Genomic DNA, 14040 nt, shown 5'->3' with positions numbered 1-14040 from the left:
GAGATTGCTTGTCCAAAGTTGTTTTTTTTTTACTTTCTATTCTACAATGAGTTTTCTTTTGTTCCTTCAGTCTCTGTTCCAGAGTCTCACAATGCTTCTTTTAAATAGCTTCTGTCTGGTTGATGACAAGAGCACTGACTAGCAGTACAAAAATAATTTGTATTCTGCACTTACAGGTAGTAAGGGATTATTTATTTATCTATTTTCTTAACTCCAACTACTACAAATATCTCTGGCATGTTTTGGTATAAGAAACATTTAGATTACCATAAAACATTTATATTGAGGCAGTTTCAATCTATTACAAAAGATCAAAGTGTTTAATAATATTTTTTAAATGATTTATAAATATTAATCAATATTTAATATATTATATATTCCTATTTGTAAACTAAATTACCTCTGGCTCATATTAAATTCAAATTCAAAGTGTGTGAGTCTATGTACATAAATAATTATGGTTGGCTAGTGTTAGCATCTGCCTAGCATCATGTTAACGTTTAACCATCATCCTAGAGATAAATTAGATATAGTGTTAAATAAATAAAAAAAAATGCTTCAAAACTTTAGACAACAGAAGAAAAATATTGGCACATCCAAAACAATAATGTTTTGTTTAAAATGTTTTTGTAAATGATGACTCTACTAATACTCAAGGTTCTTATCCATTGGCCATCACACTGACCTTACTTACTCCTCTGTGTCAGAAATTCATTAATATGCATCTGCATTATCTGGGCATCTTTAAGAAGTAAACAAATTATTCTTATTCCGCATTCATTGGATGGATTTAGCTGTCCCTGCAGTGTTTGTTCTAATTAATCCACATTTATTCACAAAGATATAAATCCACAATTATTCACAGTTATCCTTTAATAGTAGTGTTATCTGTTAAGACCCACAGCGCTATTATCCCAGAGATTAGACTGACTGTGGTGAAGGATGAACGACCCTGATGCATCTCAAGAGAAACGTTTCATTCTAATAATGCATCAAATATGTTCTGTCAGGGGAGACCGCTGGAAAAGAGGCAACGGCTAAACAACCTGTATTAGGTAGGGCTGTCAAGCGATTACATTTTTAATATCTAATTAATAACATGATGTGCCAATAAATTCATCTAATTAATCGCTAATTAATCACACATCAAATTTGGCTGTGAAATGACCCCCAAAAGATTATTTAAAGTCATTATTGTGTTAAATGAGGAAAGCATTAAATAGACATTCCAAAAAGTAGATTTAGAAGTAAATATTTGATTTGATTCAACATATAATTTATTACACATAAACTTTTAGGCTACAAGGGCCATGGTTTTTTGTTTCAGAAGCTGCATCTGAACTGGTATTTTAGTTTGGTTACCAACATTCTTCAAAATGTCGTTTTAAACCTGTATCACTTTTTCATTTATGAAACATTAAAGAATATATAAGTAAATATAGTCACTGAATTATTAATTCATTCAAACAGCTGATTCTTTCAGGAATTAGATAAATGTGACCCTGGACCACAAAACCAGTCACATGGGTAAATTCAATTGAGAATTATACAACAAAGCTGAAGAGATACAACTATTTGAAAATCTGGAATCTGAGGGTGCAAAAAAAATTGAACATTGAGAAATTCGCCTTTAAAGTTGTCCATTTATGTTCGCGATTGTGCTGCATTCACTCACAAAAATAAATGTTTTGTTTATTTACGGTAGGAAATTTACAAAATATCTTCATGGAGCATGATCTTTACTTAATAGCCTTATGATTTTTGGCAGAAAAGAAAAATCGACAATTTTGACCCATACAATGTATTGTTGCTATTGCCACAATATACCCGTGCGACTTGTGACTGGTTTTGTGATCCAGGGTCACAAATGGTTCTCTTTATGAATAGGCCATTGAATCATTGGTTCACCCGATTGATTCGCTCAATACATTAATTCAATCAGAAAAGAAACGCTGACTTGAAGTGGCGCTGCGCAGACCGATTGGTGTATGACATCAAAGTACGGAGCCGCCTGCTCTCTAATCGCTTTCGCGGTACTTACTGTGGTTCTTGGAGATGCACAACAGGTCTGCTGTGGCTAATGATTTATAATGAGCTGCTTTGTTATCAAGACAACAGATGCATAACTTGTTTTAAAGTAAAGTGTTTTTATCCGTTTTTGCATGTAGCAGAACAGAATTAATATTTTTGCATTTTGCATAAAAAGATCCCAAACCTCTTTTACGTATATCGAAAGCATGTCTTTTTCGTAAACTTTGACTTAACCACTGAGCCTGCATGTCTGCTGGATAAACAGCCTTTGTCTACCATGCGACATTATCACCTATTCTCTAATTCACACTCTCAATTGTCATAATGTTAGCATGCAGCTCCAATGAAATGAACCGTTTTTCTCTTTTCAAGCTATATGTTACTGAGAGACAGATGGCCGGTGTGGGAGGCAACGAACCCTCAAGCTGTGGCTCTCTCATTTAAACAACCATGACTAAAGAGCTTCAGCAGTCAGAAAGGAGAACGAGAGAGAGTCAAAAGTAGATGTGAATCAGAGGCTGCTTCTGCTTACGGTCACTGATTATCCACCGTCGTCATCTTCTGAGGCAAGCTTGGCACATTCAGGCACATTCATGCCCACTCAGCCCATTGCTTTGAACATGCGGAAATACCTGCTCTCTCTGCTAAATTATTAAGCGCAGGCCAACTAATGTCGCAATAGCATTCTGGGCTCAAGCACAAATTATTGAGCTTTGATGCACACTCAGAAAACACTGGGCGTAATTTTTGGAAAACTAGGTTGTTAGTAATGAACGAGTCCAGTGACGTGTGCCTTTTTTCATTTTTTTCATTTAAACTCATCTTGGAGTTTGCCTTTGAGCTGATAAATTGATGGAAATCCTTCATCCACCAACAGCTTAGCAAAAGCCACTCTGTCTAATTTAGAAAGCTCACGCCTGGTTATTTCCCTCTTATTTTCCCTTGCAGCATATGGGATGCTCATATCCTCAGGAGCATATGGAATGCAGTTTGTTTAAAACTTTATTTTAGTTCAACCATCATTTACTCTTGCTCATGTCATGCAAGCTCATATGACTTCATTTTGAGGGCTCTTTTTCATGTGGTGTTAATGAACAGGAACTGACGCACAAAATCACCTCAAAACACATTGTGTGAAAAATTGCCTTGCTTGTTTTGTGTTTCACAGAGGAAAGAAAGTCTTACGGGTTTTACCTTCAGTTTTTTTTCTTTAAATGTCCGTTTAAGTGACAAACTGTTGTACCTCTAAAGGTATAGTTTTTGCATATTTCCTTTTGTGAATGCAACAGCTTAAGATCTCCTAGCTTGAAGAAATCAATATTGAGGACATTTACAGGCTTTCTTTGAGCAACACCTTATAAAATGGTTTGTTAGATACAATGTTTTCTCAAAACCTGTTTTATGTTAAGACTGATGAATGTATATTCCTCGTTATGTAAACAAACCAATCAATTCTGCTATAATCATTCTAATGTTTCTATTACAGTGACCCAGCCATTGCAAAATTGGCTCAGTTGTGAATGCCCATGAGGTATATGTTGTAAACAGACTTTCTCCACAGCAGCCTTGTGATGTGTTTATCAGTGCTGAATGCAGTTATAAACTAATTAATTGGGATTGTTGTGGTTTGCTATGTGAAGATAAATTATTTTTCTGAACTTAAAGGCCATGTGAAATTATGTTTTGAACAATTATGTTTTCGTCATAATTTGTCTAGAAAATGTAATTTAACTTAAAGGTCACTCCCAGAATGTAAAAAAAAAAAAATCGTCTTGATGGGATGTGTAATAGCTAAACAAAATATGCAATTATTTCATCATTCATATATCGTGTTTAAAGATGTTCCTATTAGTATAAACTATAGTTATAACATTCCCTGACCTTCCAGATGTCTTAAATGTTAGCTTGTTAAATTTAATCTTGTCTTGGCTCTTCAATGCATGCCAGGGAAGAAACCAGCCCGAGCATACAGTAGGATTGTATTTAATCATTTCATATTCTCTGCTTGATGCCATATGAGCTCAAATCACCTCCTGGACTGCTATGACTAAGCTTTTGCAAGTTAAGATGCAAATTGAAAAACATCTAAAAAGGAATTTAAACCTTTTTTATACCACAAACATGCACAAGCTTTAAGATCTTATGCATAAAGGTTGTGTCTGTACCATAAATTAGCATCAACACAGTCTCAGATTCCTCACACTTCCCAGGGAAAAACCGCACCATGTTGTGAGCTTCCACAGAAAGTCTAGATCTGCACTTCTTGCTTCCTGAAGAAAAAGAAGAAGAAAAAAAACTTTTATGCTTTTCTCTATAAATAATTCAAATATATCATAACGTCAGCAGAATTAAAAACACAACTGTGTAGTTCACAATGTTTTGCATGCACAGGCTCTTTTTTGTTTTGTTTTTGTAGTAGTAGTTTTAACTGAGAAAGCCTAAATGCATTGAAGTGCTGTACAGAGTTGTGGTGTAATTTTCAGGTTGCAGCTCAAATTCAGCCTCGTCATCCTAAATGTGCTTTTGATGAGGTGTCAGGTTCTTTCGCTCTGGAATAATTGGCCGAACCCCCTGTGACCTCTGGGGTCGCTTGCAGGAGGCGTTGAGCTCTGTGAGAAGATTGTTTGCCCAAGGAGATTAGGAAAAGAAGGAAGAAATGTTCACCTATGTACTTTAATATCATGTAGATTTTAATGCATCAGGTTTCACTTCTGTTGATATTAGATGTCTAAAGCTCTATTACATTTTGATGATAATTCAGTGTCTTCACTGTCTCGCTGTTTGGTGCCAGTTCTGTCTAATGTATTGTCTATATTCCAATAACGTAGCCTCTTAACATGCAGAGGATGGTATTTGAAGGAAAATGATGTTGATTTTAAAGCTCTTTTTCCATTTAGGACGGCTTGACGCCCCTGCTTTTGTCAGCTAGACATGCACACGCAGAGGTCTGCCGGAGCTTATTGGACTGGGGTGCTGACATCAATGCTAGAGACAAAAATGGCAGGTATGTTTCTGGTTATCAGTCATAATATAGAGAGACTGCTAAAAGAAAAGTTTTTCAGTTTGTGGTTGTGAGCTCAAAAGTGAGCTGAGTACACTAAATTGGAATGCTAACAGTGGAACTAAACTGTGCATAACATAATCCATTTTTATACAGAACACACTACTGTTCACAAGTTTGGGATCAATATGATTTTTGTTTTGTTTTTGAAAAGTGTTTTATGGTCACCAAGACTGAAAATGTTCCTGTGATGGCAAAGCTGAATTTTCAGCAGCCATCACTCCAGTCTTTCAGAATCTGTCAGAAATCATTCTAATAAGCTGCTTTGGCGCTCAAGAAACATTTCTTACATTTTTTTTAGGATTCTTTGATGAATGGAATGTCCAATTTGTATGTGAAATAGAAATCTTTTGTCTTTCCTCTAAATGTCTTTACTGACGCTTTTGATCAATTTAATGTGTACTTTAATGCACAGTTTAGCTAAATAAAAGTATTAATTAAAAAAAAACATCTATTATCCAATCAGAACCGCAGTGATGTTGGCCAGTGAGAGCAGCTGTCCGGCCGCTGTCGAGTTTCTGGTGCAGAGGGGAGCTGACCTGCACATGGTGGACTCGCTCGGCCACAACGTGCTACATTACGCCAAACTGTCTGGCAGCAGCGAGGTCCGAACCGTTCTCAACAATGCCCTCCACAGACAGCAGTCGGAATCAGGTAATTTAAAAGTGAAAATCAGTGTGATGTCATTTTAAACAATTTAGCTTTGAAGTTGACATTTCAGATTATGATTAAAATACCAATGGTCATACTTTACAGGTACATTCCTCTCCATGATGCTTAAAGTCACCATGAAATAAAAATGGACAATATTTTGGGGAATATTGCAGTATTTACTATAAATAATTGATCTGTGCACATCATTTTGTTTTAAATCATGTGCCCTCATAATCTTTAATCAAAATACCTTCTCCCTCTTGCAACGACACCTCTTCTCTGCTGGTGACATGTTTACTGGTGCGATCAACCCTACATTTTTTTCTTGTTTAAACAGCCGTTTCACTCGAATATACATCGCAATAGGGAATAAAAGACTAACGCAACTTCCATTTCATGACGACTTTAATTAGTGCTGAAAAATACTAATGAAATACATGTATTTGACATCTATTAGTTTTCTGGAGCTGCGTATAATTCCGCATAGTTATTGCTATTACGATTACTAGCGTGTAGTTATGTGTATCATGGGCAGTATAATGTAAAGTGTTCCTGTTCTATAATAACCAAAAGACCTTCTACTCAAAACTGAAGAACATTAATGGATTTCTTCACATACTGTTGCAAGAACCGAAGCTAGAGTGCTGCTGTGATTTGGCTGTAAGCACAAGGCAGCTGTTGTTGAATGTAAAATATACACTGGGATACACTGAGGAAAGCTCAATCGAAAGCCGAAATGTCAGTTTTTCCCCCCAATGGCATTTAATAAAAGAAACCAGTTGATAATATTTGTGCGTGTATCATCACCTTAAATGTTAAATTCTGTTTTCTTTTCTGTCCTCAATTTACACACAGCTTACTGGCTCAACATTGCCATCTAGTGGCATTTTCTTTTCTTTTTTAAACCATGCTTTCACACATCCAACGTTTTGCAAAATTTCTCAGATCTGCTCGTGAAATAATGAAAAATGGAAAGATTAAGACAGAATAACAAATTTCAGCACCAGGCAGTGACATGCCATTTTCATTTTCCCCTCATAACCACACTCCATGTTTTCCCCTCCTGTATCTTTGCATGAGCAGATAAGAATTCGACGAGAACCCCTCAGGTAAGCAAGTTAATTTTCATTTCATTCATTTTCATCCCCTCAGACTTTGATGGTTTTCCTCATTTTTTGATTGACAGAACCTGCAAGTTTCTCCATAGACAATTTAAATTCACATTTTAACTGAATGCTTAGCTCACTTGGAACAGTAGTGTCAGCCTCAACAAGCCAGGAGTTTTGATTGAATATTCCTTTATTTTTACATTTAACAAACATTCCCACAATGCACTTTTAGAAACCTGCACTGGCATTTGCCTCACCCTGTAGTGATAGTCTTCTTTTCCCAAACTAAGTGTGCAGTGTTTATTTCACTAACCACTTAAACACTTTACTTCGTCTTTCTCTTTCTCTCTCTTTTTGCCACTCTCCTTATCACGCACACAATCTCAGCATGGTCAAAAGTTAAATGAGGACAGAAGCTCCACTCCCAAAAAGAGAAAAGCACCTCCTCCTCCCATTAGCCCAATCCAGGTAAAGGCACACAGTGCTGAATCTGTAATCGGTAATGATCTCTGCACTTTCTAAAAGCTTTAGACGCAAATCTTTATGTAATTACTTCTGAATATTCATCTGATAACAATTTTTCTGTATCCATATTGGCTCTTACTGTCTCTAAGCTTAGCCTCACTTTTACGCTATCCTTTGTCTTATTTTTCAGTCGGCTGGTATCATCTCACCACCTTATTTTACTCCAACTGATACTCCTTTGTCCAGCAAAAGTGATTCTTCCAAAAGATTCAATTACAAGGTAAAATATGGAAAGAGCATTAAGGGGTATTAGTATAAATAAAATATATAAAGTATGTATGTATAAATCAAGAAAATATTTATTATAATATTGATTGTAATCATTTATGCCTTATTATTTTTTTATAATATTGATAACAATAAAAAATATAAATAAAAATATCCTAAAAATTAATTTTGTAAGTAGTTAACACTAGAAAACACTTTTCACATTGCTTATTGGCTGTCTCAAAGCTTAGTTACTGCCTACCAAATTTTACCAAATAGCATTTGAACATGCCTATAATGCCCAAAATGCTGTCTAGGTATACAGCTTATTAGGTTTTGAAATATTGTCTGTGGTGAAATCACACCTGTGTTAGATAGCTAATCCATAGGCATGTTGCGGTTATATTTTGTTCATTATTTAATGACCTGAATAACTGGGAGTTCTTCACTTCCTGTTTGTTGAGGAGGAGGAGCTGAAAAGTACTGTACTGAAGGATGAGATCGAGAAATTGCATGAGGAAAAGAGCATGCTGCTCGAGACCATTGAAGATCTGAAGCAGATTGTGGAGCAGACTGAGCCCAAGGCGAGTACCGCACAACCCTTTAATATTCCTTCATGTGGCAGCTGCTTTGATCTTCAGCCACTTTTGCTCTCTGGAACCCATTTTAACAGCTGCATTTTTACTGGCCCTGGCCAGGTGAAGGACCTTGCTTTAGGGGACACAAAAGCAGACTTCTCATCCACACCACCAGTCTTGGCCTCGAACGTTTTGTTTAAGTTTGTGCACTCTGTTTGAATTTCGACTAGTGACGTAAACCCGTGGGTCTTTAGTAAGCATTGAAAACCTAAAAATCCAGAGACACTGTGTTTTGTGTACAGTAATGATGTTCTTCAAAACAGCCTCTTATGTTATGGAAATTTTGTGGTGGCCTGCATGACTTCTCTTAGTGTAGTATCAGATCGTAAGGAATCAGTTTGTCGCTCTCAAGTGAGATTTTGATGTCTAAAGCCCAATAAAAAGGATATTGTAAAATAATCTCTTGATGTCCTCCTGTTTTGAAACAGATGGAGCAGTCTGAGAATGCAAATTTGTCGTTGATTGCAGCCCTGCAAGCAAAGATAGCCTCTCTCTCCCTGGAAAACCAGCAGCTTGCCCAAATAATAAAGGTAACTCACTGTAAAAAAAAGTCACCTTAAAGCTGAAATGTGAATTATCATTTTTTTCGTAAAAAAAACGTTGTTGGTTACCTTCTTTTTGAGCAAGTATTGCCATGTCGTGCCAGTCATTGCCATGTATTGCCATGTCAAACAGTCAGTGGCCTGAGTTTGGGGCAGTACTGCCTGTATACATTTTTACAAATCTGTTTGATGGTTGGAAATTGCACAAAGCACTTTTAAGTAATGAGTATTTGGAAATAAAGATGTGCATTGCAAGTCATTATCTTGATTTTCAAGAACATTTATCTTTTCTCACCGAGCAGAAACGTCCAGCTCCTCAAGGAGAGGAAGGCCATGGAAATTCCCGTCCAAACAGCATCGAATCCAATGCCTCGTACCACTCCACCCGTGCTGATTTTGAGCTCTCCAGTGACGTGCACATCCACACCGGTGATGAAGAGGATCTTTTGGAGATGTCTGGTCTGGACATTAGCAGTTCCTCAATCAAACATGAGATGGAGGAGGATGTGAGGTTGAGTACAGATAAAGAAATCGGACTGCTACGGGATGCGCTGGAGAATCTGCAGGCTAAACTTCTAGAGTCCAGAATGGAAAACCACTCCCTTCAGGCCAGACTCAACACTGACTTTGAGAAAATTGAAGTTGCATCTAAAAGCATGGACGAAGATACTCAAAAATACCAAGAATCTTTGCAAGAGTTACAGCTGAGGGGAGATTCTGTGAGTCCACAAGAGGACAATGTGGTGCAGAAGTTTCAGTATTTGAAAAGCTGCCTGGAGCAGGAGGTCAAAGAACTGAAGGGAAAGTTGGCCAGGTCACAGGAGGAGCAAAAGCAAGATGCTTGTTTGATAAGGGATCTTCAGGCTCAGCTCAAAAGTGTCAGCCTATCCGAAGTTGAGCGTCAAGAACTAAAGAACACCTACAACGCTTTGGTGGAGAACATCAACCAGGAGAAGACTCTGTTGATTGAGAAGTACAAAGAGTCTCAAGAGGAAATCAAGATGCTCCAGGAGGCCCTTCGTGGCACTGTGCCAGTGGAGGCTGCTGCCAAAGACTTTGAGGAGATGAAGGCAGAGCTCGGCGAGATTATCGATGGGCTGCAGCGGCGGCTTTTGGAGCTCTCAAAGTCATACAGTGAGGCCAAAAGCGAGCTTAGCGCTGCCCGCAACCAGCTGCAGGCCAAAGAATCAGAGCCTAAGGACAAGGCAGACGTGGTCTGTGTCACCAAGGAGGAGCATGAGCAGAGAATTCAAGAGCTGACGTTCAAGATGAACGACATGCAGAATGTTGTGAAGGACACTGAGGCTAAGCATCAAGCAGCGCTAAAAGAAATAGCCCAGGTTAAACAAGATGCCGAAAACCAGGCTCAATCGTCTGTAGCCATTGCAGACCACACACAGGTCGTGGCATCCTTGGGGAACGCTATCAAGAACCTAGAGTTGGAAGTTGAAGTTCTTAAGGAGCAGCTCGCCCAGAAGACCTTGCAGGTGGACGCTTTGCAGAACAGACTGACAGTTGAGAAGGATGTAACTCCAGATGATTCATTATCCCGGCTGGAATATGAGCAGATGAGGGAGACTCTGGAGAATGAGATAAGTCACCTGAACCACCTACTGAAGGATGCTCTCAGGAAACAGGATGAGATGGCCCTGGAGGTGACCGCTGCTTGGCAGGAGGTGAGGGACGGCAGGAATGAGAGAGAAGCGGCGCAGGAGCTGGCGGTTTGCAGGGAGCAAGAGTGCAGTGCATTGAATACCAGGTACAAGGAGGCTCAGGATATCATTGTCCAGCTGAAGAAGCAGGTTGAGAACCATGTTATCTCAGAGAGAGAGAAGAATAAAAAGGTGCTGATGGTTCAGGTCTGTCTAAATTGATGCAGATGTGTCATATTAAAACTTAATGTGTCATGTTTGTTTATTATCTACAGATTGATGATCTCTCAAAGGAAATCATGAAGTTGAAGGATGCTCTGAACAGCCTGTCACAGCTGTCGTACACCACTAGCACCCCTAAGAGACAACAGAGCCAGCAGGTGGACTCGCTCCAGCAGCAGATCAAACAACTGCAATATCAGCTTTCTGTATGTTACTAATCTTGTTCTTCCATAAATTAGCAAGGAATCTAATGCTCTGTTTCATTAAAGATAGCAACTCAAAGGTTCAAAGGTTTGGGGTCGGTAGTTTCCCATGCTCACCAAGATTGCATTTATCTGACCAAAAATACAGTAAAACTGTAATATTATAAAATATCATTACAATTTAAAACAACTGTTCTCTATTGTGAACATATATTTTAAAATGTGATTTATTCCTGTGATGGCAAAAATGATTTTTTTAGCATGTCACATGAGCCTTCAGAAATCATTCTAACATGTTGATTTGGTGCTCAAGAAACATTTCTTATTATTATTAGTGTTGAAAACAGTTGTGCTGCTTAATATTTTTGTGGGAGCTATAATAATTTTTTTCAGGATTGTTTGATAAATAGAGAGTTCAAAAGAACAGCATTATGTGAAATAGAATATTTTTAAACATTATAAATGTCTTTGTCACTGTTGATCAATTTAGATATAAAAGTTTTTTATTTATTTGTATTCATTTCTGGCCCCAAACATTTGAACGATAGTGTGTAATATATAGCAGCATAGAAAATGGTGTTTGCTGTTTTTTATGAGCATGACAGATGCATCATAAATTCAATTTAGGACTCAAAATAGCAAATAACAGTATTTGCTTTTTTTGTGCTGTAGGAGTCCAAGAAACGCCATCATGAAATTGTCTCAGTCTACCGGATGCACCTTCTTTATGCTGTCCAGGTCCGTATTGATTTCTGATCAGTTTTTTATTACAGTGTGTACACATGATATATTGACATTTAAATGTTTCCTCTGTTAAAGATACTGCAATGTCATAGTACCACTGTTATAACAATATTTTATATATTTATTTAATAATATTGCACTTATTCCCATCCATATACTGTATTATCTTGTTAGTAAATTATTTCAGTTTTTTTTTTTTTCTCACAGTTCAGAATGTAACTTTTAAACACTGAAACCTTTCCTTTCAGGGGCAGATGGATGAAGATGTGCAAAAGGCTTTGAAACAGATACTTGTAATGTGCAAAATGCCAACCGAGGCCAAGTGAAGGAGCCAGTACTGCAGTTGTTCATGATTTGCCAAAAAACATTGATCAAAGGAAATTCATCTGAGAACTAAAGCCCAGGATCCATCAATCAGAATGACACAGGTTGTCAAGCATTGCAATTGAAATCGTCATTGGCTTTCCCCAGATATTTTGGAAACTTACAGCGAACTTGAGTGATTTACGAAAACAGGAAGACCATTGATGTGCGCACAATGTCTCAGCTCATGCAGTGCCAGACAAAAACACAATCTACAGTCAATGATTTTCTGAAATCTATTTTGAAAACAGTTCGTATTTTTGTATATTGTCAAAGAATTTGATCAGTATTTGATCCTGTTGCAAGGTAATTTTGTCAGTTTGCATTGAGGTAGAATGCAAAAACAAAGCACAATGTTCTAGTATGTTTGCCTGCAGAGCAGTTCATCACAGTGCACCTTTTACAATCATATTTTCTTTCTTTTTCAGTTGTAGGATGTGGACTTTCTCAAATTGCAACTACCTGTAGTATCTACGTGCTGTGAAAGGGAAGTGGCTCAGTGTTGTTGGATATTGTGACCCTTTTCAGTAGTTTTTCAGAATTCTCCACTTTTTCAGAGTATGTGCTTTACAAAATGTCTATCCGCCAAATGCACTTTCTTCAGTCAGTAGTCAGTCTTTCTTTGATACCAGTATTTACCTGCCATTTTCAGGACACCTGATGGGCTGTGTCCATGTGCCTCTGCTCATTTGTACGCCCATGGTAATGTTTTGGAGACCATAACATTTGAAGCTGCACTATATTTCTTTTGCATTCTGCTTGGTTCAACCAGCCTGCTGCACTAAAACATTTGAGTTTTACAGTTGAATTTGCCTGCACATCCTAAATATGTACTGTAGTCTGTTATGGTAATGAAGTCATCACACCTTAAACAATTACTGTAGTTAGTTATAAACTAAAGGCTTCAGTGACACAGTGAGGGGTGAGTTAGCCCTAGCACTTCAGTGTAGTTGTGGTTTTTACAACAAATAAGGTTTGGAAAAGATGAGATTGTAGTTTGTCAGTTTAAGGATAAACACACTTCCCCAATTAAGGAGTTACTTAAATGTGGGTCGTATGAAGGATTTTTTGACACCTAAAGAGTAAACACGCTTTATTAGTGATAAGAAATATACAGTAGCACTTGAAAACATGCTATTCACCTGTAGAGCATGGTTTAGATGTTATTTTGTCCATGCACTAAAGCCTTGCTCATTACCTGGTTTAGTATAATTTTTTAGCTTTTTGAATGTAATTTGAGGAAAGCATATAAACCTGTTTATAAGGAGTAATTGCTTTCATAGAAAATATAGCGGAGTTTTGTATGACGTGTATTAGGTGTCCACTACCTATAGAAATTGCCATCTTTGCTTTTTGTTTATCCGTTACCTTTCCTGAGAACCATTGCATTACTAAACGAGTTCATAATATACAAAACCACATTTGTCAGAGATCATATAGCCCCAGTTACATCAGAAAATATTTCACAAGTATCTGATACTGTCAGTTTCTGAAGTGAAGAGTTTGCATGCAAAAAAAAAAAAAAAAAAAACCTGCCTTGTTGAATACCTATGATATTGTCATTGAGCTCTTATCTATCATATTTCATGATCGGTTCATTGTCAGTTTTTTTTTTGTCTATTGTATTTGTTATTGACTCAGACAAAAAGTATTTTTGCTTAGTAATTAAACGTATGAATTGGTTCTTTTTTTGTTGTCAAAGTTTTTGTTGTCAAAGTAAAAAAAAAAAAAAAAAAAAAAAAAGATTGCTCCAGGCTTATGTAAGACCTTTTTGTGCACCAAAATTCTTTCCAAGTATTAATTCTTAATTTGTATTCTACAAATGTGAATACAGCTTGAAATACAGATTGACAGCTGCAGGAAGAGCACAGACCTGGTTTCAATTTTATGGCAAATGCTGATTCTGCATTGAGTTTTTATTGTTATTGTTTGGTTTTATTGTATATCAGCTGGAACATTGTACCTTGATGCTCATGTGCTTCTTGTGCGTCATCAACAAACTTGCTGTGAATTCAACTAGCTCTTAGACCTTAGGAGTAACAGTTTTGTTGTAACACTTTACAATAAGATTTATTATGTTAGCAGTTAA

The 14040-nt window shown here is 37.2% G+C and overlaps 1 protein-coding gene across 3 annotated transcripts in view; it reads left to right on the top strand.

Annotated features, from left to right (window-relative positions):
* rai14 (retinoic acid induced 14) overlaps nucleotides 1–13669 on the top strand; it is a 48738-nt gene extending 35069 nt beyond the window's left edge. For 2 of the 3 annotated variants that reach the window (XM_084387001.1, XM_084387002.1), the window contains exons 8-18: nucleotides 4929–5035; nucleotides 5559–5746; nucleotides 6830–6855; nucleotides 7243–7323; nucleotides 7511–7600; nucleotides 8052–8171; nucleotides 8654–8755; nucleotides 9070–10611; nucleotides 10695–10847; nucleotides 11517–11582; nucleotides 11837–13669. In XM_084387001.1, coding sequence (XP_084243127.1) covers nucleotides 4929–5035; nucleotides 5559–5746; nucleotides 6830–6855; nucleotides 7243–7323; nucleotides 7511–7600; nucleotides 8052–8171; nucleotides 8654–8755; nucleotides 9070–10611; nucleotides 10695–10847; nucleotides 11517–11582; nucleotides 11837–11914 — 2553 coding nt within the window. In that variant the 3' untranslated portion in view covers nucleotides 11915–13669. The remainder of the gene's footprint in view (nucleotides 1–4928; nucleotides 5036–5558; nucleotides 5747–6829; nucleotides 6856–7242; nucleotides 7324–7510; nucleotides 7601–8051; nucleotides 8172–8653; nucleotides 8756–9069; nucleotides 10612–10694; nucleotides 10848–11516; nucleotides 11583–11836) is intronic. The other variant, XM_084387003.1, reaches the window with a different exon arrangement.
* Nucleotides 13670–14040: the final 371 nt, after the last annotated feature.

This window comes from Rutilus rutilus (genome assembly GCF_951802725.1).
Source record: "Rutilus rutilus genome assembly, chromosome: 18".
Taxonomy (NCBI): Eukaryota; Metazoa; Chordata; class Actinopteri; order Cypriniformes; family Leuciscidae; genus Rutilus; species Rutilus rutilus.
The sequence above is the reverse complement of the archived record's forward strand: the minus strand, read 5'-3'. Positions and strand labels throughout refer to the sequence as shown.